General features: G+C 39.3%; 1 protein-coding gene across 4 annotated transcripts in view; it reads left to right on the top strand.

The window, feature by feature from the left end:
- The window catches only part of LOC111146134 (nuclear receptor subfamily 6 group A member 1), a 231,703-nt gene that overhangs the window by 28,200 nt on the left and 179,576 nt on the right, over window positions 1-23,927 (top strand). For all 4 annotated transcript variants that reach the window (XM_022501544.1, XM_022501543.1, XM_022501542.1 and 1 more), the window contains exon 2: window positions 11,157-11,198. In XM_022501544.1, coding sequence (XP_022357252.1) covers window positions 11,157-11,198 — 42 coding nt within the window. The remainder of the gene's footprint in view (window positions 1-11,156; window positions 11,199-23,927) is intronic.

Here is a 23,927-nt window from a genome sequence, read left to right as displayed (position 1 = left end):
CCCACTGACCCACCCACGCACCCCCCTACATCTTTTTTTAAAGTGACATTTGCCCTTTATAAAATCTTGATAAACATTTATTTATTTATTTATTTATTTTTAAGGTTTTATTTATTTATTTGTCAGAGAAAGAGAGCAGCAGGCAGAGGGAGAAGTAGACTCCCCACTGAGCAAGGAGTCCGATGCAGGACTTGATCCCAGGACCCTGGATCATGACCTGAGCTTATCAAAGGCAGACGCTTCCCTGGCTGAGCCACCCAGGTGTCCCTTGATAAACATTTAAAATGCTCACAAAATACCCTCATTGTATAGGTATACCATAATTTAGTCATTCTCCTGTGGTGGTATTTTTTTTCAAGGTTTTATTTATTTGTCAGAGAGGGCACACACGCAAGCAGGCAGGTTAGGGCAGAGGGAGAGGGAGAAGCAGATTCCCTGCTGAAGAGGGAGCCCAACATGGGACTTGATGCCAGGACCCTGAGATCATGACCTGAGCCCAAGGCAGATGCTTAACCGACTGAGCCACCCAGGTGTCCTGTGTGGTTGGATTTTTAAGTGACTTTCTATTTTGTACTGTTTATTTCTGGCCCTTTTCTTAGGATATATTTCTATAATTAATCCAGAGCGACAGACATCTTCAAGGCCCTTCATGCATCCATTTTGTTCTGTTTTTATATGGAGGTTTTCAAAGAGGATAAGGAAAAAGTACATTCTGCTGCTTGTGCGACACGTCTTGGTTGCATCTGCTTCTTACTAATGGATTTCCTGAACAGAGCTGACTTCTGTTTCATCAAACCATCTGTTGAGGATGGTATGGGGCACTTTCTAAGATGACCTCAAATGTTTTCTGACCACGTTCAAACCAACTCATTGGTCTGTAAGACTCTTTTTCAATTAGTCTTTGAAATGAACGAACAAAAAATCTCTGTTACTCTCCATACTCTTGCTGGGAGCAACTTAAAATTTTTCGAAAGAAGTTCTTTCCTAATTATTTTATTCATTCATTTAAAGTTTTATACTTTGGGTTGCAGCTGGTTGGTAAAGTTACTCTAGCTGTTTCTGACATGGACATCTTGGATTATTCAAGAGGAAGTTTCTAAGTGGATCCATCTGAGGTATGGATTTCTTCTTGGACTCTAAGGCCCTGCTGTTTTGGGTATGTCAGGGCTTGTTCTTTTTTTCTTTTTTTTTTTTTTAAAGATTTTATTTATTTGACAGAGAAATAGAACACAAGTAGGCAAAGCTGCAGACAGAGGGGAGAAGCAGGCTGTCTGCTATGCAGGGAGCCTGATGCTGGGCTCGATCCCAGGACCCTGGGATCATGACCTGAGCGGAAGGCAGATGCTTAACCAACTGAACCACCCAGGCGCCTCTGTCAGGGTTTATTATTTGAAATAATGTCTGATTCCCGTCTATTTGGCTGTTGCAAAGCACGTAAGTGCAAAGGTAGGGCTTTTGTTAGAGATACTGCTCTAAATATAAGTTCTTCTGTTTTGACTTTTGTCACTCTTCCCATAAAGAGTAATAGAGTATGATAATCTCTTTAAATCTATAAGATGGAGATAATACTAGCTACTTTCAGTAAGAATTTATATAAAGCACCAAGCCATTGCCTGGCATATAATAAAGATTCAATAAATGGCAACTGACAGAGTATTTTAAAGATTTTCTTATATTAAGCATTATAAAATTTCTTTAACTTCTCGGTGGAATGAAGAGTTATCAGTAATCCTTTCTGTTACTTTAGAGAACCAGCAATTGTAAAAGAAAAATGTCAGAGGTTCATCAGTACACGCAGTTTTCTGAGAAATGCCTCTACTGTATTTCCATAGAAACACTGGTGACCTCTGACTTCTCAAATCAAATTGCCTTCCTAAACTACTCTCACCTTCTGATTCTGTGGCCACAGCCTTGAAGCTGTGTGTACTGTTATTTTTTTAGAATGCCATAAAATTGAAATGTCATAACTTGGCCTAGATTTTCTGCCTTCGGTCTGATTTCAAGGCTATAATTACAAAGCTAGAAGCCTGAAAAACTGCATGAAAGGTGATGCAGGTTGATTAGATGGAAGTTACTAATGTTTCCATAGAAATGTAGACACTACTTGTAAGTGACATTGAAGCTGAGCAAATATGTAGATACAACAGATTAATACAACTGGGAATCCTTGGCTCCCTTCCCCCTACTCTTTTTTGCCCCTAAGATTTCACATTAAAATGACATTGGGAAAAGGGCATTGTTTTTGTTGCGGTTTTTAAAATGTGACCTTGATATTTGTAGGTGGAGAAAAGGAGATACGACTTGAAGGTCTGCCAGCCAGCTAGCTTCTGCTGTGTGGACTTGTGGTGCTATGTCCCTGCATTCAAAAGCATTTTCTGTTATTTCTGAAGTATGGTTTGTCAGGTTGCCTATGAGAAACAAAAGCTAATGGCTCAAGTGGCACTCCTCTCACTGGGTAGAAAGGAAAGAGGCAGATGTGAATTTAGGCTCAGCCAATTCAAAGAAAAGTGTTTTAGGTCTGGGATAGCTTACAGGCTGCAAACCTGGTTGTAGGGTGGGCCATGGTCTGACTAGCTTTTGTTTGTTTATCTCCGTCCCCTCGCCCTCTGTACCGAGCACACACATTTCTTCTTAGCCTCTATCCAAGCCATTCATTGTACCAAAAGGAGCCTAGAAGAAGTTGGGCAAGAGCCTTGAAAAAAAATGGGAAGAGTTCCTAGAATTTAAGCAGCTGAGGATGGTTTACCATGTTTATGTTGGCTACCTCCACAGAGCTCTTTTTTTTTTTTTTTAAAGATTTTATTTGACAGATAGAGATCACAAGTAGGCAGAGAGGCAGGCAGAAAGAGACGAGGAAGCAAGCTCCCTGCCAAGCAGAGAGCCCTATGCGAGTCTTGATCCCAGGATGCTGGGATCATGACCCAAGCCGAAGGCAGAGGTTTTAACCCACTGAGCCACCCAGGCGCCCCACACAGAGCTCTTTTTAAAATATTTTTAATTTTTTTGGTAAGATTTTTATTTATTTGACAGAGATCACAAGTAGGCAGAGAGGCAGGCAGAGAGAGAGGAGGAAGCAGGCTCCCTGCCGAGCAGAGAGCCCAATGTGGGGCTCGATTCCAGGACCTTGAGATCATGACCTGAGCAGAAGGCAGAGGCTTAACCCACTGAGCCACCCAGGTGTCCCTAAAATATTTTTAATTTTAAAAAATTCTTTGTGCTTTTAGTTTCCTTGTTGACATTTTATCTTTTTATTTTTTTGTTGAAATTTTAGAGCCACTGTATTGAAGTAGTCAAGAATTGGGCTGGCATTGGCAAACTTCCTAGTATATACATACATTTTCTTTCCTCAGTGACTCTATTGCCTGTAAAATGAAAATGAAAAACTCATGTATGGCAGTTAAAATCCTTTGTGATATGGTCCTGGCTGGGGCTTCATTTAGATCAGGTTACCAGGTAACATTCTGTTTCTGCTCTCTGTTCATGCCGTGTACCTCCAGTTTCCTTTGCGTATGTTTCTCAAATAGCCCCGTTTGTCTGGTGAATGCTTATTCCTTCCACATGCCTCTAGCCCCCTGGTTGCTGTTTCTGCTCTCTCACTAATACAGACCACAGCTACTAAGCACTTTCCACTGACCTAAGTGTGTTATCTCATTGAATCCTTACAACAATTTATAGATGAGGAAATTGACTCAGAGAAGTGAGGCCACTTCCTGAGCTATCATAATTAGGAAGTTGTGGTACAGAACTCAAATCTTTTCTGATATAAAAATTCTCTGTACTCCTTCCCAGTAGCATCTTGTCCATCTCTCTCCATCTGTCAGCTACAGTGTGGGCATATACTTAATGACATTTGAAGAAATAAGTGTATTTGCAGGCTAATGGAATTATTTTTTTGGATAATATATATATTTATAAATTGGGTAGTAAGTAACACTAACCTAAGCATTTCTGTATTTTGGTTTCCTTAAAGCTGTAACAGAATCCAACAGGTGGCATAACAAGTTTAAAAGGAGGGATGCTATCTTTTTAGTCATTGTTCATTGTTCATCTTAATAGGGACTGGCCTTATGTAACTACTTTAATTAATTAAAATGAAAAAAAGTTTAAAATTTGGTTCCTCAGTCATGCTTGTCACTTTCCAAGTGCTTGGTCACATGTAGCTAGTGGCTGCTGCATTGGAAAATAAAGGTAGAGAACTTTTTTTTTTTTTTTTTTAATTTTATTTGCTTGTCAGAGAGAGAGTGAGAGCACAAGCAGGGGAGTGGCAGGCAGTGGGAGAAGCAGGCTTCCCGCTGAGCAAGGAGCCCAATTCGGGACTCGATCCCGGGACCCTAGGATCGGGACCTGAGCCGAAGGCAGATGCTTAACCAACTAAGTCACCCAGGCATCCCGAACATTCTCATTATTGTAGCAACTTCTATTGGACATTGCTATTCTAGACATTAAAGTCAGAGAATAGTGAAACTGTTGTGTTCTCTCAGAATTTGATATTATGGTAAGAAATTCATTGTTGTGGCATTATATTTTATTACTATTGGTTTTTGGAGAAAGAAGCAGTTCTTCACTATTTACTGAGTAGCCTTTCTTGGGATCCGGGACATGTCTCAACTTTGGGGCTAGAATATAACTAGGGCTGAGACCAGATCTGACTGAAAGAAGGACAGAAGTTTCATTGAGGACCTAATCATGATCAGAAGACAAGGCAGGTGGGAAATGGATACAAATGACCAGAGCTGGTTAGTTCAGAAAGGACCAGTGAATGACTGTTACATTTCAGTACAAATCCTGGGTAAAAATTGTTGCTTTTTGGTGGGGAGTGCGGAGAACAGTTTCTCTAGAAGCTGAATTTATGGTCAGTGGCCCTATCATGATGTGGTGTTGGAAGCACAGGAATCTGGAAGCACAGAGGAGGGATACTAACTAACCAGAACAATATCAGAACCCTTTAGACCCCTGACTTCCTTCTGGAAGTCCTGTTTCACTTCATATCTTACATTACAAAAATTTTAGTTATTTATTTGAGAGAGAGAGGGAGCAAGCAAGCATGAGCTGGGGGAGGGGCAGAGGGAGAAGTAGGCTGCCCACAGAACAGGGAGCCCAGGCGCAATCCCAGGACTCAGATCGTCACCTGAGCCAAAGGCAGATGCTTAATTTACGGAGCCCCCTGAGGTGCCCCCATATCTCACATTTTAAACAATGTGTAGAAGTTGAATTACAGTTGACTGAATGAAAAAAAAAATCAGATCTCTTAATTAAAACATTTAATGTAATATTTGCAGGTTTGGTTGGTTTGTTTCTTGGATTTTGAAGCCAGCCCCCCCCCCCTTGTCTTCAAAGATCCCTGAAAAGCTCATAGATTGTCATTGTGTCTCTAGTGTCTAACTTGGGCTTGAGTGGGTATAGGAGAAGGAGGGGAAAGGATTGGAGACCTGACCCGAGCCCTGATGTCAGAATGGTAAGAGAAGGCTCAGGGGGAGAAAACTGTGTGCAAAGGAATAGAGATTAAAGGTAAAGAGGATGTTGAATTTAGGGAGCTACAGTGTAGTACGGTGTGGACGGAATGTACACAGTTGGGTGGAATAAGAAGCAAGAGATAAAAGTTGAAGTTGTAGACAGATCATGAAGGATATACATGTTTTCTGTTTTGGGGGAAAGGTGTGATGTTTGATTAGAATTGTAGAATTTTCCCTTTTAAGAGCCTCCCCTTAATTTTGCTTATGTGCTGTGGAGGCTTCAGAATTGAGTGACTGGCATACAGTCATACTAAATCAAAACATTCCTAGAGTAATATTTAACTTGATTTTGTAAAAGACACATTATAGAGTAAAATTGACTACTATTTCATGCTTAAATTTATTTACCAGCATCACTCATAGCTTTTATTTGTTCACATTTGGATAAAAATGGATACTCATAGTTTATTTAGGATCCTACTGTGGTAAATACATGGTATTGTCCTCAAAATGGTAACTGAAGAAAAAAATCAGGGACGCGTGGGTGGCTCAGTGGGTTAAGCCTCTGCCTTCGGCTCAGGTCATGATCTCAGGGTCCTGGGATCAAGCCCCACGTCAGGCTCTCTGCTCAGCAGGGAGCCTGCTTCCCCCACCCTCTGCCTCTCTGCCCACTTGTGATCTCTCTCTCTCTCTCTCTGTCAAATAAATAAATAAAATCTTAAAAAGAAAAAAAAAAAGGAAAGAAAAAGATCAGGGGCGCCTGGGTTGCTCACTCGCTAAGTGTCTACCTTCAGCTAAGGTTATGATCCCAGGATGGGATTGAGCCCCACAGCGGGTTCCTTGCTCTGCGGGAAGCCTGCATCTTTCTCTCCCACTTCCCCTGCTTGTGTTCCTGCTCTCACTGTCTCTCTCTGTCAAATAAATAAATAAAGTCTTTAAAAAAAAATTCAGTAACTTTTTGTCTATGTAGCCAGTCAGATTGAGGAGTCACTGTTTTTCTTTTCACCAAATGCCTGTTGGAGTAAAGCTTGCAACTGTATCTTCCTTTGTATTAAAGAAAATTCCTAGCTTTAGACCCATTTATTTATTTATTTTTAAAGATTATTTATTTATTTATTTGCCAGACAGAGATCACAAGTAGGCAGTGAGGCAGAGAGGAGGAAGCAGGGTCCCCACTGAGCCAAGAGCCTGATGTGGGGCTTGATCCCAGCACCCTGGGATCATGACCTGAGCCGAAGGCAGAGGCTTTAACCCACTGAGCCACCCAGGCGTCCCAGACCCATTTGTTGAGGATTACTTGCCACAAAGTAGGTAATTTATGTATATTCACCAAATCTCATGATTGTTGAACAGGGGGATTATTTTTATCCCCATTTCAGGAAATAGCCCTAGGGTAGTAAATTAAAAATAGCAAATCCAGGATTTGAATCCAACTCTAACTCAGACCTGCGGTAAGTCAGTATAAGCTTTGTGCTAAATTTTAGATTGGTGTGAGCACAGTGACTTGGTGATATATATCATCTTAGGAACGGATCTGTGTTTCTTGTCCCTTTTTAAAACAATTTAAGTCAGTAGTCAAAAGCCTTTGATTTCTCAGAACATTTCCTAATTTGTTTAATGTGTTATATTTTGTGAGGCAGATGGTTTTGGGGATATGTCCATGTATTTACGTGACTTAGGAGAATCTCTTTTTTATTGAAAACTGTGATATCTTTTGCTGTTGTGTTGAATGCATTGAACATATATTTGGGGTAACTTCCATCAGTGATTTGGATTCTTCTAGTTAAGAATCATTTTGCCGGCTAGATCTGGTTATTGAGAATCTGGGCAAGACTGAGAATGGTATAGCCAGATCCAGCCATTCATTCCATTGACTTGCTGTCAGGAGGTAGGATTAACATTGTTTTACGTATCTTCTCAGGCCTCCTGCACTAGTGATGATCTGTAAAACCAGAGACAGCATTATTAGCTGATGGTCTCAGGGCTGGGTGAAGGGAATGTAGATACAGTTACTGACATCCATAATCCTTGCACCCATTGGAGGAATTTGTTTTAGGACAAATATAAACATTCCTCCTTTCCTCAGGGGGTAGCATGTATCTGGAATTGCTGCATCAGGCATTGAATTTGCAAGCTCAAAATATTAAAAAGGTTCAAGATCACAGCAAGTAACTAAAGTGACATTAGGATTCCATCCCAAGGCTTTGAGGATGAAGTCATGAATGGGTCAGTAGTTCTGCTACAAACTGCTCTTTGCTACCACAGACACAGCCATGGATTGGATGGACCCTGGGGATTGCTTAGTAGTAGCTGACATATGTTGAGCTCTGACTTTGTCAAGTAATGTGAAAGCCTTTATTTATTTATTTTTGTTTGTTTTATCTTTCATATACACACACACACACATATATATATGTATATATATATATATTTACTTAACAGACAGAGATCACAAGTAGGCAGAGAGGCAGGCAGAGAGAGAGCGGGGACGCAGGCTCCCTGCCGAGCAGAGAGCCCGATGTAGGGCTTGATCCCAGGACCCTGGGATCATGACCTGCGCCCAAGGCAGAGGCTTAACCCACTGAGCCACCCAGGCGCCCCTGTTTGGTTTGTTTTATTTTTAAAAGATGTTGTTGATTCATTGTGGGTGAGGGGCAGAGAAAGAGTGTGCCCTTATGCGCATTTGCACAAGCGAGGGTAGGAGTAGAAGGAGAGGGGCAAAGAATCCTCAAGCAGACTCCCCACCAGTGCAGAACCCAATGTGGGGCTCCATCCCAGGACCCCAGGATCATGACTTAAGCCAAAGGCACATGACCAACTGACTGAGCTACCCAGGTGCTCCTATACAAACTTACTCATGAACTATCTCATTTATTTATTTTAACAGACTTATAAAGTAGGTCCTGTTGTTAATCCCAATTTATAGCAGGGTTAGGGGCACTTCTCCTTGGGTCATACGGACAGAACATGTCAGAGATAAGTCTCCAAAGAAAAATCAGGATGCCATTAATAGAAGAAGGGGGGAGTGATTGCTAGACAGATAAAAACAATAGATGTCCACTTTAATGATTTTTGTTAGTATTTTCTTTGTTGTTTTTGACCCTCTATTTGTGTTTGATCTAGTTAATTTGAGTTCAGGATATTGTTTGTTTTCAGAAAATGCATTAAGTTTTGTCCTTTTTTGAGACTTCTAGTATAGTTCTTTCGTTTAAGGTCCAGAATCTGAGGGTTAGAATAAGGAGTGTCTTGCCTAAAGTCCTATCACTAAACCAAAAGAATTTAGGAAAGACCTAATTTTCCCATTATACTACCTTGCCTTCTCAGGCTTTTCTCCTGTTTTCAAGTCAGTTTGTATTAAGTAAATACTTTCAGTTTCACTTCTGGCAGGATGTCCTGTACTGAACTCATTTATAATGCTGAGTTATTTCCTTACTGCCTTGTATCTCTCTACAACTTTTTTGATTGCCATCACCTTTGTGTATGTAGAAAGACTTTGAAGTTGCTTTGAGGTGAGCTTTCTCAGGGATCGTAGCCACTTTTTTTTTTTTTTTTAAAGATTTTATTTATTTACTTGTCAGAGAGAGAGAGGGAGAGAGAGCGAGCACAGGCAGACAGAGTGGCAGGCAGAGGCAGAGGGAGAAGCAGGCTCCCTGACGAGCAAGGAGCCCGATGCGGGACTCGATCCCAGGACGCTGGGATCATGACCTGAGCCGAAGGCAGCTGCTTAACCAACTGAGCCACCCAGGCGTCCCTCGTAGCCACTTTTAATAGCCTCCAAATTCTACCATTTCAGGTCCAATTCCCTTACTCAGACCTTCCACACAGTTTTCATGCTAGACTTAGATCTTCTAATTCTGTGACTGTGCTGTAGAGGTAGAGGTAGGGTTGTGTTTTCTGTTTAGTTCATCCTGCAATTGATCACCTTCCATGCTCTATTGGCAAATGTTCTGGGCATAGAAGCAGCTCTGCAAATGGTGGAGCATGGTTCGTAACCTTGAAGAGTTCAGTATCTTGTGGAGGAGGCAGTTTTTGAAATTGTTCCTGGGGTACCTGGGTGGCTCAGTCGGTTGCGTGTCTGATTCTTGGTTTTTGGCTCAGGTCATGATCTCATGGTCCTGGATTCAAGCCCCATGCTGGGGTCCATGTTCAGCATGGAAGTCTGCTTGTCCCTTTCCCCTTGCTCCCCTCCAACCGCTACCCCTCTGTCTGCGTGCACATGCTTGGGCTCTCTCTTTCGCAGATGAATAAATAAATAAATATCTTTTTAAAAATTATTCATTTATCCTTTGGTGAGTGCAGGATGGGCCTCTCCTGTTTTCCATGTTTCACAGTGGTGGTTGATATTTGATCTTAATCTTGAAGGATGAATAGTTCTTTACCGGGAGGAGGAGGAGGAGGAGAAGGAAGAGGAGGAACCACAGGTAGGCAAGAAGAGATGTGGCCTGTTTAGTGAATCCAAACCGTCAAGACTGCAGAAGACTTTAAAAGTTGTGGTGCTTAAATAGTGTCCCTACTGTTTGAATACCTCTTTTCCACATGACTCCCAGTGGCTGGTCTGGCTTATGATGGCCTAGATATGATGACAGAAAATGCTTTCATAGGGGGTAGGAAAAGGAAAAAGAAAGAAGAAGAAAAAAGGAAAATGCTCTCATATTCCTCTAGCCCTAGTTTTGCTCCTTTTGTTTTTTTTAAAAGTAGGCTTCATGCTCAGGGTGGAGCCCAATGAGGGGTTTGTCATAACTCTGAGATCAAGAGCTGAGTTGAGATCAAGAGTTGGACACTTGGTGGACAGCCACCCAGGCGCCCCTGCGCCGTTATTCTTGAATTGACCATGGAGATGTTATAGTTGATCTTTATTGAACAGCTTTATGCTAGGCTTGTGAGGTGATTTGGATATAGTTGTGAACAAGACAGGCCAGGTTCCTCCTTCTGTAGTATAGTCTCATAGTGGAGTTAGACATTGAACAAGTAATTTCTTGTTGATGAGTACAGAGGGTGGTAGGTAATTTTAGGGTGCTTTGACCTTGTGTGTAGACAAGAATACAAGGGCAAAAGAAGCTTTTCTGAGGAAATATTTAAGCTAAGGGTGAGTAGAAAGCAAGCTGGAGAAAGTCGCATCAGCTACATGTAGACCTACCGTATATTTGCTCTTCATTATGCTTGATTTTTTTCCGCCGTGAGATAGCTACACACCAGTCAGACAGATGTAGCTCAGACGTTTTGGGCCCGCAGTGGGCTTTGAGAGGTATTTATTCCAACCCGAACTGCAATCTTATTAATGGAAAATTGCATCCAGTTGTATATGTAGGTAAATAGAATTTGTGAAAATTTTGAGTAAACTACCCTGTTTGCTATTTTTCATAAGTTCATATTTTGTATATTTTGCTTTCTTTTGGAAAATAATTGTTAATGTTACATAGAGCATGTCAGATACTTAATGATTGTAATCTTTCTGTGAATTTTTATTCCAACTAATATTGGCATGCTTAATCAGGCCTCATCACTACCTGTGGTAAGTGCGGTTACTCTTTCCATTTTTTAATACAATGATGAGGAAATGGAGGCTCAGGGAGGGATATATAGTAGATAAATGTAATAGAGATAGGATTCAAATCTGAATTTGACTTTTCGGTCTGAATTTTTGAGTTACCTTAGAGTAATTCATGAATTATAATCTTTTTTTCCCTATTGTTTTCTCTTTAGGTTTTTGTCAGGATGAATTGCCAGAGCTTGACCCAGGCACTAGTAAGTTCTGAATGTTCCCCAGTGTTCGTGAGTAAGAACAAGATGTGTGTGTGTGTGTCCTTTTTAATATATAACTTGAGGGTGTCATTAGTGGCCATACTGACTCAGATATTACTTTACTTTGGTTTATAATTATGGGGAGGACATTCTATCTTGTTACGCTTTCCTTTTCTTCTCATATTATTCATTGGTCAGAAATGTAGTAATTTAGTAGAAAATTGGTTTGCAAGAAATTTCTATTTAATATTAATCTTCTTTTTGTTGAAAGCAACAAGAAAAATTGTGTTTTCATTTATGCACACATATAACCATATATTCGTAACCACTTCTAAAGTATTAACTGACTTTGATGTAATTTTTATTTTCTGAAATAACAGGGGTTGGAGAGGAGGGTTTTTTTTTTTAAAGAGGGATTATGCTTGGTTTAGGTGTTTATACTCAATAACCTTTGTACCACAGTTTAATTTCTAAAGCACCTTTATTTACATTAAGGTTGAGCTTATGGTTACGAGGGTGACTGTTTTGAGGTCTAATTTAATGATGCTTTTCAGGTGTCTGTCTTGATCATAGATAACCACTCATGTTTCCAGTTGCTCTCAAAATGTGGCGTACATCATTCTGAGATATGGTTATAGCTATTAGAAATAGGACATGGGAATATCCAATGTATAAAGACCTTGTTTTGCTTTAATGCCAAAAGGTTGAATGATAATTCAGATTTGAGAATTCATGAGATGATCTAGAGTTATTTTTTCTAGTTCTAGTACTTTTTAGGGTCATGAGACTGGCTAATTTTCACCAATTTGCTGTTGATGTAAGCGGTAAATTTTACCTTCTCATCATCCTAGCTAATATCGGCTCTCTGAGGGTGTGGACCTTTTCATATATTTTCCCCACATACCTTAACAATATTAAAATTCATGTCTGTTCAACTAATACTTAGTAATTTCAAGACAAAATATGTTCTACAGTGCTTATCAAGCAGCAGGAAAATAGAATTGTCTTTCTAGAAATTGTGAAGTTCAGAGTCAGCTTTATAGGTAGTATAGGCTGCCAGTGTCTCTGAGTGAACATAATATTTTCTCATTGTTCTTCTCTTATGAATTGCCTTCATTTAGGAGGAGGAAAAAGGTAAATTCTTGAGTCATGGTCCTTTCTTGGATTTTTTAACATTAGGAAGGACATTGAGATGCTCTGAAATCTTTCAGACAGAACTACACAAAAAATGAGCCAGATAATTGAGAACTCTGTTAAACATAGCATGCTCTTGCTGCTCCAGGCTTAGTTCTAGTAGCAGTACACAAACAGATAAGTCTGGGGCCTATCCTCATGTATTAATTTTATTGGAAAGTATTTACTTCTCTGGAATTACTTGAAAAGGCATTTTTTGAGCCTCTAATTTAGTACATATTACTCAAACTTATTCACCTTTTCTGCACTTAATAGCAATTGAAAATAGTTCCTGCCCATTTTCCAGGAAAGGCCCTCATTAAGATTATTATTGAATTATGCTTCCTTCTGGGCCAACTAATCCTAACTCATTGAACATTTCTGTTTGAATCTCTAGCCAGATGTGGTGATTTACACACCTGTCCATTCCATAAGAATGAATAGATAATGAGTCATAATTCTGTATATGATTTAGAATAGGAGTCACCGAAAAAAAAAATCACTTTTCTTTTAAAAACTGTGCTTAGCTTATGTAGGCAATATTCTCAGTAATCACATATTATCTTTGTGAAGTTAATAGTGTTTTATTCCTCTCTCTTTTACAGTATCACTGTAGTACTATTACAGTAACAAATGGACAGAAGTAAAAATTTATCATCTCTGTCTCATACATCTTGGGGTTCAAATAAGCATGCACAGTCATAACAAGTGATAGGAGACCTCAAGACTGATGACTGTATGTGTTGTCTTGAGTTGGTTATGAATGTTGATACTGCAGATTTCATGGCTTCTGACTGGGAAGAAATAACATTTTCTGTGTTAATGTCTCACGACTTTCACATATTAGATTGAGAAAAATAGGAATTTCTCTCCAATACTTCTTTGGAATTTAGAGGCCCCAGTGTCTCCTCTATCCCTCAAATTTTTGATAGGGAAAGCCTGCTCATGCTTGCTTATTTTGGAACAGGAAATACCATTGTTGATGATTTCCCATTGTGGTTGGCAGTGGTTGTAGATAGCAAGTTTGGGACAACAGGTAGGATGTGTTGGAACATAGATGAGGAAAAATATCTGACTTTGTCCTATTCAGATGGCTCTTTTCCCCCAACCTTTTCTGTGATAGAGCAGATGGGTAGCCATGTTTAGAATATGGGCAGCTGTTCACACTCTGGCTGCCTTCTTATGATTCCTGGGCTTCCTGGAGTCCAATGTTATGGCACAGGTTCAGGCTAAGTTCATTTCTACAAGAAGCATCTCTGTACCCTGCCCATTAGCATAAGCTAGGGACAAGGGCAGTCAAAGGTCAAGAAAAGTTCAAAACAGCATAACCTTTCTGTGCTTCTGTTTCCAAATAACCCAGTCCGCCTTGCTCCCCGAGTTTTTTCCTCAACCATCGTGTTTACCATGTAGTTGTAAAACTCAAGAGAACAAGGACTGACTTGATACAAGGGAAGTTAGAGAATAGAAGTCATTGTTGGTTAAAACAGGAGAAATAATTGATTTATGTTTGGGGGCCAATTAGGCTATAAAACAGGAACAGTAAAGGGACCTATGACTTTAGGACAGCTACTTGCTCTGATTTCTGTCCCACAGACAAGGGGCTCCCCAATAAAGGCTGTCAGCTTTCTAGGCTAAATTATTAATTCCTTTCATGCCTCTCAGGGATTGTAAACAGCACATAATACAGGAAAACAATTGATACTGTTCAGTTATTGGCCAGATAGAGGGTCAAAGGGTAAATAGTTGGATTAGCAACAGCTGTTCTTTCTCCTCAGTCAAACTTTTGTTTCTTATTATCTGTTTTAGCAAAGTCCTTCCTTAGTTTTTGCCTTCTAAATAGTTAAATCCATTTCGTTCCTTGTACATAATTATTGATCAAAATTGCAAAATGCTCATATTTTAATTCAGTTTCCAAAGTTGAAAGTGAGCATTCTTTTTGTATGTGCTATGTTGTTTGATGTTCAGAGGGTATTATCCCAAGGAAAGTAACTACTTGAAGTTAGATTAGAAGCTTTTTAGCTATTTTTACCAGCTGCTTGAAGATCTTGGTGTAGCTTGATTAAAAGAAAAAAAGTTGCCTTTGTTTAAACTGATAGTAGTAGGATAATGCACGTTTATATGGAAAACACTAAGAGAAAAATATAAACACCCCGATCCCACCACCCAGAAATAACCATTGTTTCTTATTTGAGATTATGTCCTTCCACCTTATGTCTGAGTTTGTTTTTTACATAATTTGGAATCATAATATATGTCCAACTTTGTATCCTGTCTCTCCCCTCCCCCGCATCATTACATTGTGAGCATTGGTCTAAGTCATGAAACATTTTTCATAAATATTTTTAATGAATGGAAGGATAATTGTTTGTAAGGGAACAACTTTACCACCATATTTATTTAATCATTCTTCCGTTGTTGGGCATTTAGGTTTCCAGGTTTTTCTACATTCTGTAATACCACAGTAACATGTTTTTTTGTTTAAGTTTTTTTGTCTGCATTTCAAATGAACCGTTAGCATATAAACCAAAACTCTTCTTAATTAAGAGCATGGCCTCTGGCTCAAGATTGTTTGGGTTCTGTTTGGCTTCAGTATTTACTAGGTTTATAATGTTGGCTAAGTTATTTAACCTCTCTGGGCCTCTGTTTTCATCTGTAAAATGGGGACAATAAAAATTTATTTATACTTTACAGGGCTGTTGTGAGGATTAAATGAAGTAATATACACACACATATATTTATATTTACATTTAAAACCATGCTTGCCAAATGATAAACACTGTTAAGTGTATGCTATTCTAGTCTATGTAACATAATGTTGAAATTCTTGGTCTTTCTGTATTAATGGACTGTTGTAACTGCACTTTATTAAATTAAACTAGCCTGTGTTTCTTAATGATACAAAGATAATCATTCCAGATGTTAGCAGGTATAAGTTACTGCTTCAAGTGAATATTCCCTCAGAAGAGCAGATCTCATATATTGCTGAGTACTTTGGCCAAGACTGTTCTTTACCATCTGGTTGACTGTTAGGCTGTTCTGGTCCCCTTCCCCCGCAGCCAGCAGCAGGTAACCTCCCAAGTGACCATCTGCCAGCCCATTTATTTAACCTAATAGGAAACTAAAGAAGTTAACCCTCTCCTTATTTAAAACACATACTCATATTATGTACTCTTTGATCACTACCATGCTTATGTTGGGGAAAAAATTTATACAATTAAAAACCCAACCATTAGTGTTTTAAAAACACTGCAAACTTGGGATTCTTGCTGACTCAGACTTTAAAAAGGTGTATATATATATGTATATGTATATATTTCCCACTACTGATCAAGGATCTAGATGTAGATAAATGGGCATTTAAAAAGAAACATGAGGGGAACACCTGGGTGGCTCAGTCAGTTAAGGATCTGCCTTTGGCTCAGGTCATGATCCCTGCATCCCCAGATGGAGCCCCACATCAGGCTCCCTGCTCAGCTGGGGGTCCGTTTCTCCCTCTCCCTCTACTCCTCCTCCCCCCAACCCCCCGCTTGTGCTCTCTCTCTCTGTTAAATGAATAAATAAAATCTTTATTGTGTATGTGTGTGTTGTTTTGTTTTAGATCTTATTTATTTGACAGAGAGCATGCACACACATAAACTAGCAGGGGGAGAGCCACCCAGGTGCCCCTCAAGACTTTTTGTGGATTCTTCAGACTACAAAAGAAGAATGTACTTCTCAGCTAGAGTCTTCTAGGTTCTGTCCAAAATTCTGATATTCTGTACCGTGACTTAATGGGTTCATTCTTAGTTGTCAAACTGTTTGTCACCATTTTTGATCTCAGAAGACACTTCATATAAGCCCAAGTGTGGTCTGCAGAGAGTGAATTTAAGGCTGGGTGTTAGAGATCAAGGAAGGAAAGAAAATTAACATTTACTGGGTATTCTTTATGTTCCAGGCATTTTGCATATATACAGTAGGAATGAGGATTATATCCTATAAAATTATCTTAATTTTAAGTTTGACTTTGTAATACCTAGTCCATTGTTCTTTTCTTCTCTCACCACTTCTCTTTTTCTCTTTGATGTGTATGCCAAGTTGGGCCAAGCTGTGACACAGTTCATGCCCTGGTTTAGTCAGGAAAACAGATATGAAACTTGTTAAGTGCCTTCTACTTCTACTATGTAATAATAACAATAACAATAATGATTATAGCTAATACTTATTACACACTAAATGTTTCACATGTAAGCACTCATAAAACATGTTAAAAAAAAAAGATGCTATCCTGATCTTACTGATGAGAATGTTGAGGCCTGGAGAGGTTAAAAGACTCATTCCAAAGTATATAGTGGAGGAGTATCTTAGATTTGAGAGCTGTTTTGTGTGTGTGTGTGTGTGTGTGTGTGTGTGTGTGTGTGTGTGTTAAGATTTCATTTATTTATTTGACAGAGGGAGACACAGAGAGAGGGAACACCAGCAGGGGGAGTGGGAGAGGGAGAAGCAGGCTTCCTTCTGAGCAGGGAGCCTGGTAGGGAACTCCATCCCAGGACCCGGAGATAGTGACCGGAGCGGAAGGCAGATGCTTCACCCATTGAGCAACCCAGGCACCCCTTGAGAGCTGTTTTTAAAAAATTTATATTATTGAAATTCAGTTAATTAGGGACTCCTGGGTGGCTCAGTGGGTTGAGCCTCTGCCTTTGGCTCAGGTCATGATTTCAGAGAGTCTGTATAGGGCTGTCTGTATCGGGCTCTCTGCTCGGTGGGGAGCCTGCTTCCTCCTCTCTCTCTACCTGCCTCTCTGCCTACTTATGATCTCTCTCTCTCTCTGTGTCAAATTTTTAAAAAAGTCAGTTAATTAACAGTGTATCATTAGTTTCAGAGGTAGAGTTTAGTGATTCATTGGTCACATATAACACCTAGTGCTCATTACATCAAATGCTCTCCTTAATGTCCGTCACCCAGTTACCCCATTCCCCCACCCTCTCTTCTCCAGCAACCCTCAGTTTGTTTCCTATGGTTAAATGGGTTGTCTCTCTCTCTGATTTCATCTTGTTTTATTTTTCTCTCCCTTCCCCTATGCTCCTCTGTTTTGTTTAAATTCCACATGAGTGAAATAATCTAATTGTCTTTCTCTGATTGACTTATTTCATTTAACTCCTCTTCTGTCCTGTCTCTGGTTCTCTTGACCGTGACAAGTCTCAAATGCTAACCGAAGAGCCTAAAGCAGTATGATTTACAACATACATAATGAGTTTTTTTGTTTTGTTTTGTTTTGCATACAGAACAATATACTATTTTCTAAGTGTTTTTTGGGCTCTTTTGCATATATTAGAATGATTTTGGACACAAACAGAATAATTCACTCTGTGGAATAGGTTCCCAAAGAGATTTCTTCTGTGGCTCAGGTTCAGGGTTATTCCACTACTTTTCAGACCCGTTCTTTCCTGAAACAAATGAAGATAGATTCACAAATCTCCCTTGTTTCTCCCTTTATGTTCCCTTCCCTTCAGAACACTGTTCCTGGGGCCATCTTCCTGGGCACATTAGGTATTTCACATTTCATAACTGTTCCAAAAGCTTACTTCCAAAACTTAAGCTGAATCTGCTAGATCAGGTCTCCTGAATGTGGCCTTTTGCTGGGGCGTTCTCTTCTGATAAGGATTCTTTTGAACAGAGTAGAGATGGGATGAGATTCAGAGCTTAGGCTCTGAGCTCTCATCCCCTTGACCTCTGCCCCTGTTACAGAGTTTATACTGACTTGGTAGGGACTCCCTGTGGAGCCAAGAGTTTAGGACTTGTTTACAATTGATGAAAAGATAGTTGCATTCAAAGGCTGTTGTTGGGCCCTTGGATAGTCATGGATCTCTGCCATTATCTCTGGTAGGTGCAGGGAATGCTGGGACATCTGGGTCTGGAGATTTGTAATGGATGACTAAGAAGGAATGAGGGCAAACCAAAGCTAGATAGGTTGCTGCAGTGTTCTTTCTATAGTGGCAGTGTTTGCAGTAACATTTCCTGAAGAGGGAAAGATTTCTGCAAACCTGTGCTTTATTTCATTAAAAAAAGCTGAGAGTGGTTTAAATTCCAAGTATGATAATAAAGGAGATGTATGAGAATTCTTCTCCTTTTTTAATATCTCATCAGAAAATTTGCTGTTAAGCAAATGTGTCAGGTAGTAGAGGGAAACACCAGATTATTGAAGCCATCTTCAAGAGTTATACGTAGTTTAAAAAAAAAAAAAAGTTGTATGTAGTTTTATAAATTATTTTCTCTAAAAATCTTGTGCTCTAAGTATGCTGGGGAGAGTATAGCAACTCAGTCCCAAGAGTCTTCATATACCCTTTCTGGCCACACTTTAATTAGCTAAGACCACCTCAAAACCTGAAGGTATATATCTTTTTTGTCTAATATTTGTTGTAGATGTGAATCTGGGGAAAAAAATAAAGATAAACATCTTCTTCTGAAGGGTGCTAACACTCACTATAAACCAAAATTAAATAAAAACATCCTCTGTTCGTAAGCATAGCAAAACAAACTGCATGAATAATAAGATTCAAAGTGAAAATACATGGAGTGCCTGGGTGGCTCAGGCAGTTAAGTGTCTGCCTTCGGCTCAGGTCATGATCCCAGGATCCCAGCCCCGAGTCAGGCTCCCTGCTCAGTGGGGAGCCTGCTTTTCCCTCTCCCTCTGCCTGCTGCTCCCCCTACTTGTGTGCGTGCTCTCTCTTTCTGTTAAATAAATAAATAAGTAAATAAATAATAATCTTTTTAAAAAGTGAAAATTCAATGTTACATCTTTTTCGTCTCAATGTAAAATTCCATGTGCTAAATGTAGTCTGGCCTATGGATGTATTTTGTTTGAGTATTTAAATAAAACATTTTAGTTGTCAACATTAAAAACCTGTAAGATTTTCGGGGTGCCTGGGTGGCTCAGTGTCTTAAGCCTCTGCCTTTGGCTGAAGTCATGATATCAGGGTCCTGGGAAAAAGCCTCACATCAGATTCTCTGCTCAGTGGGGAGCCTGTTTCCCCCTCTCTCTCTGCCTGCCTCTCTGCCTACTTGTGAGCGCTCTCTCTCTCTCTCTCTCTCTCTCTGTCAAATAAATAAATAAATAAGGCTTTAAAACAAAAAACCTGTAAGATTTTCATAAAAATTTGGAGTTTTGGCCTTCTTAATAAATTGGGACTAGATTTTTACATGACATCTGTTGACTGGAATAGAGTAGTGGCTGCCCTCTTGATGTGAGCATGCACTCTAAGGTTTGTCACAGACCCAGATGGCCTCCTTCATCCAGTTATGTCTCCTGTGTATTCTGTAGGCATTTGAGTCTATAGCTTCTATGCTAGAGAATGAAAATTATCAGTGCAGATGAAGGTGTGGAAAAATGGGAATTATTATGAGTATAATATCTGTCAAAGCTGAAAATGTGCAGGTTTATTTTTTTTTTCAGATTTAGCGGTTTAAAATTTAAAAATTAAAAACTACAGATGTAGCAATTCACATCTCAGTCTTTACTCTATAAGAAATGACAGGTATGCAAAATATATAGTCAAAATATATTCCTTTCAGCAATTATAATAGATTGTGGTTATCCATGCAATGGAGGACTACTATAGAATTGCTAAGGAGAAGGCAGATTTTAGTCTGGAAGAAGGATACACTGAACTGTTAACAGTATAGTATCTTTAGCCAAATAGGATCACAGGGCAACTTTCATTACTTTAATTTTTAACAAAGCTCTTATATTAGGAGTAAAGTACGTATTTTATTTTTTGAGAGAGAGAGAGAGAGAGAATCCATGTGTGGGGAGAGGTGGGACAGAGGGAGAGGGAGAGAGAATCTTAAGCAGGCTCCATGACCCAATGAGAAGCCCGACATGGGGCTCGCTCTCACGACCCTGAACTCATAACCTGAGCTGAAATCAGGAGTTGAATGCTTAATCCACTGAGCCACCAGGCCACTTGAAAGATTTGTATTTTATTTTATTTTACTTTATTCTGTGTTATTTTCTTAAGGATTTATTTATTTAGGTTGAGAGCAAGTAAGCATATGGGAGAGGAGCAGAGGGAGAGGGAAAAAGTCAAGCAGATTCTGAGCTGAGCATGGAGCCCAGGGCAGGGCTGGATCTAATGATCCTGAGATCAGGACCTGACCCGAAACCAAGAGTTGAATGCTTAACTGACTGTGCCACCCAGGCACCTCAAAGAGATAGATATATTAATTTTTTAAAAAAGATTTTATTTTTTTATTTGGCAGAGAGAGATCCCAAGTAGGCAGAGAGGCACGCAGAGAGAGAGGGGGAAGCAGGCTCCCTGCTGAGCAGAGAGCCCAGTGGGGGGGGCTCAATCCCAGGACCCTGAGATCATGACCTGAGCCGAAGGCAGAGGCTTAACCCACGAAACCACCCAGGTGTGCCCCAAAAGAGAGATACTAAAAAAAAAAAAATCTCTAGCTCTCATTTCAGTTGCAGATTTTAAGGCTGTTCTACAAATTAAGCTACTCACATTCTAGTTTCCCACCTTAGATCACAGATTTTTACATTCAGAATTCTCTTATCTTGAAATCGCTCTGACGGTATCAGTATCCTCATGTAGCAGGAATCATCTTGAAGCATGAGAACAGGATAAAAGCCTAGAGCAGTCAGTGTTTGCAGGCTTCTACTTGCAGCTTTCCCTCAAGTCACAATCAAGCTCTTAAAATTGGCCTGCTTTTCAGAATCAGGTTTGATATACCATACTATCGAGAATAAAGGGATCCTTAATTGCTTGTCATTTGATTGTGTTATCCGGGCAGTTGCAGGGTTACACTGCTAGAAATGACCTTAATGGAAGATAGCATGGGGCAGTGGAAAAAACATGAGCGAGAGTTTGCATCTTGGCTTTTGCCACTTCTTTGCTGAGTGACCAGTTCCTTTATCCATACAACAGTATAATAATCCCTGTTACGGGTTGTTTTAAAAAAATAAGTGAGGTAATATGTATGTGAATTCTTCAGCATCTAGCTGCTCTAGCCAGTCCTGTATGTTTCTTTGCTGAAATACATGACAGAGGGTTTCTAACTTTTTGGATTATTCAGTGAGCATTTACTGTATGCTAATGGTTTTAAAACATCTCTTTTATTCTCGCAATTCTTACGATGTTTTCAACTCTTGTTCCCTCCATTTTACAGATGAAGAAACTGACAGTTTAACACTTGGCCAAGGCCACACAGCTGGTAACTGGCAGAGCTGAAGCTTGTATGATTACAGAAACACTGTATTTTTTATCTTTTTAAAATAGTGGTATGATTTACGTATAGTGAAATGCACAGTATAAGGTTCAAGCACTTTTTACAAATGCCTGCGACCTTGTAACCCATGTTCTGTCAAGATGCAGAACATTGTCATCCCTTCAGAAAATTGCCTTATGCTTTTTTCTTAGTCAATTGTACTGTTCTACCCCAAGAAACATTAACCTCTGATCTCTGTCATGATTGGTTTAGCCTGTTTTAAAATGTCATATAAATGTAATCATACAACAGGTGCTCTTTTGTCTCTGGTGTTTTACATCATAACGTTTGAGATTTACCCATGTTGTTCCAGGTTTTAGTAGTTTATTTTTTTATTGCTAAGTCGTAGTCTATTGACTATATCACAGTTTCTCTATAACACCTGTTGATAACCTGGGCTGTTTGTGGTTTTTGGCTGTTATAAATAAAACAGCAGTGAAAACTCTTGTACAAGATTTTTTTGGCTGTACGTTTTTATTTCTATTAGACATATATCTAGGAATTGTTAGGTCATATCGTAGATGTATGTTAAGCTTTATGAAATTGCCAGTTTCCCAAATTGTTAATATATTGTACAGTTCCAGTAGTGCAGGAGTTCTAGTTTTTCCACATCTTTACAAGCATTTGGGGTTGTTAACTTTTAAATTTTAGTCATTCTAGTGGGCATGTAATGGATTTTTTTTTTTTAAGATTTTATTTATTTATTTGACAGAGAGAGATCACAAGTAGGCAGAGAGGCAGGCAGAGAGAGAGGGAAGCAGGCTCCTCACAGAGCAGAGAGCCCGATGCGGGGCTCGATCCCAGGACCCCGAGATCATGACCTGAGCTGAAGGCAGAGGCTTTAACCCACTGAGCCACCCAGGCGCCCCGGATTTTTTTTTTTTTTTAAAGATTTATTTATTTGAGAGGGAAAGCACGAGTTTAGGAGGGGCATAGGGAGAGAATCTTCCAAGTCGACTCCTTGCTGAGTGCAGAGCCTGATGTGGGCTTGATCCCATGATCCATGAGATCATGACCTGAGTCAAACCCAAGAGTTAGATGGTTAACTGACTGAGCCAACCAGGTGCCCTGTTAATTTGCTTTTCCCTACTGACCAATTATGTAGATCACCTTTTCATGCTCTTATTGGCCATTCGTATATCACCTTTTAGATGTGTCTATTCAGGCCTGCCTGGATGGTTTAGTTGGTTAAGCATCTGCCTTTGGCCTAGGTCATGGTCTCTGAGTCCTGGGATTGGCAGAGTCAGGCTCCCTGCCTAGCAGGGAGTCTGCTTCTCTCTCTCCCTCTGCCCCTCCTCCTGCTTATATGCTCTCTCTCCCTCTCTCAAATCTTTAAAAAAAAAAAAAAAAGTGTCTTTTCAAAGTCTTTTGACTATTAAAATCATGTTCTCTGTCCTATTATTGAGTTGTGGTTTTTTGTTTTTTTTTTTAATTAGGATACAAGTCCTTCATCAAATGTGTGGTTTGAATATTTTCTCCCAATCTGTGGCTTTCTGTTCTACTTTATGAATATGTTTTTTTGATTAGCAGACATTTTACATTTCTAGGAAGTCTAATTTATTCATTTTTTTCTTTTATGGTTAATGCTTTCTGTGTTTTAAGAAATCTTGGTGTAACCTGAAGTTGCAAAGGTGGTGTTCTGTGTTTTCTACTAGAAACTTTTTTTAGTTTTTACATTTATGTCTTTAACCCATCTCAAATTAAAATTTTCATATGGTTGGAGATAGAAATCCAAGTCTTTCTTTATGAATATTCATTTGTTTTAGTGCCATTTGTTGTAAAGATTTTCCTCGTTGAATTTTTGATGCACTTGCTGAAAAATAATTTGATATTTATATGTATGAGTCTATTTATAGATTGTATTCTCTTCCATTCATCTATTTATCTTTTTACCAGTACTGCAGTGTCTTGAATACCATAGCTTTATAATCAGTCTCGAAATCAGGCAGTGTTAGTGTTCCAACTCCATTTTTCCTTTAAAGTTGTTCAGATTATTTTGGCTATTCCAGGGTGTTGTGTTTTGTTTTTCATTTCCCTGTAGATTTTAGAATCAGTTTGTCAATTTTTTTTTTTTTTAAACAAAGAAGCCTCCCAAGATTTTGATTGGATTGTATTGATCCTATCAGTTTGGAGAGAGTGGTCATTTTAGAACTGAGTCTTCTGTGAATTTAGTGTATCTTTTCACATATTTAGAACTTACTTGTTTTTTTCTCATCAAGTTTTTGAAAGATTAGTGTTGAGATCTAGTATATCTTTCTTTAAACTTATCCAAAATACTTTTTTTTAATGCTATAGTAAATGGTATTATTTTAA

Source organism: Enhydra lutris, unplaced genomic scaffold (genome assembly GCF_002288905.1).
Source record: "Enhydra lutris kenyoni isolate GAN:26980312 unplaced genomic scaffold, ASM228890v2 scaffoldscaffold13, whole genome shotgun sequence".
In the NCBI taxonomy this organism is placed as follows: Eukaryota; Metazoa; Chordata; class Mammalia; order Carnivora; family Mustelidae; genus Enhydra; species Enhydra lutris.
The sequence above is the reverse complement of the archived record's forward strand: the minus strand, read 5'-3'. Positions and strand labels throughout refer to the sequence as shown.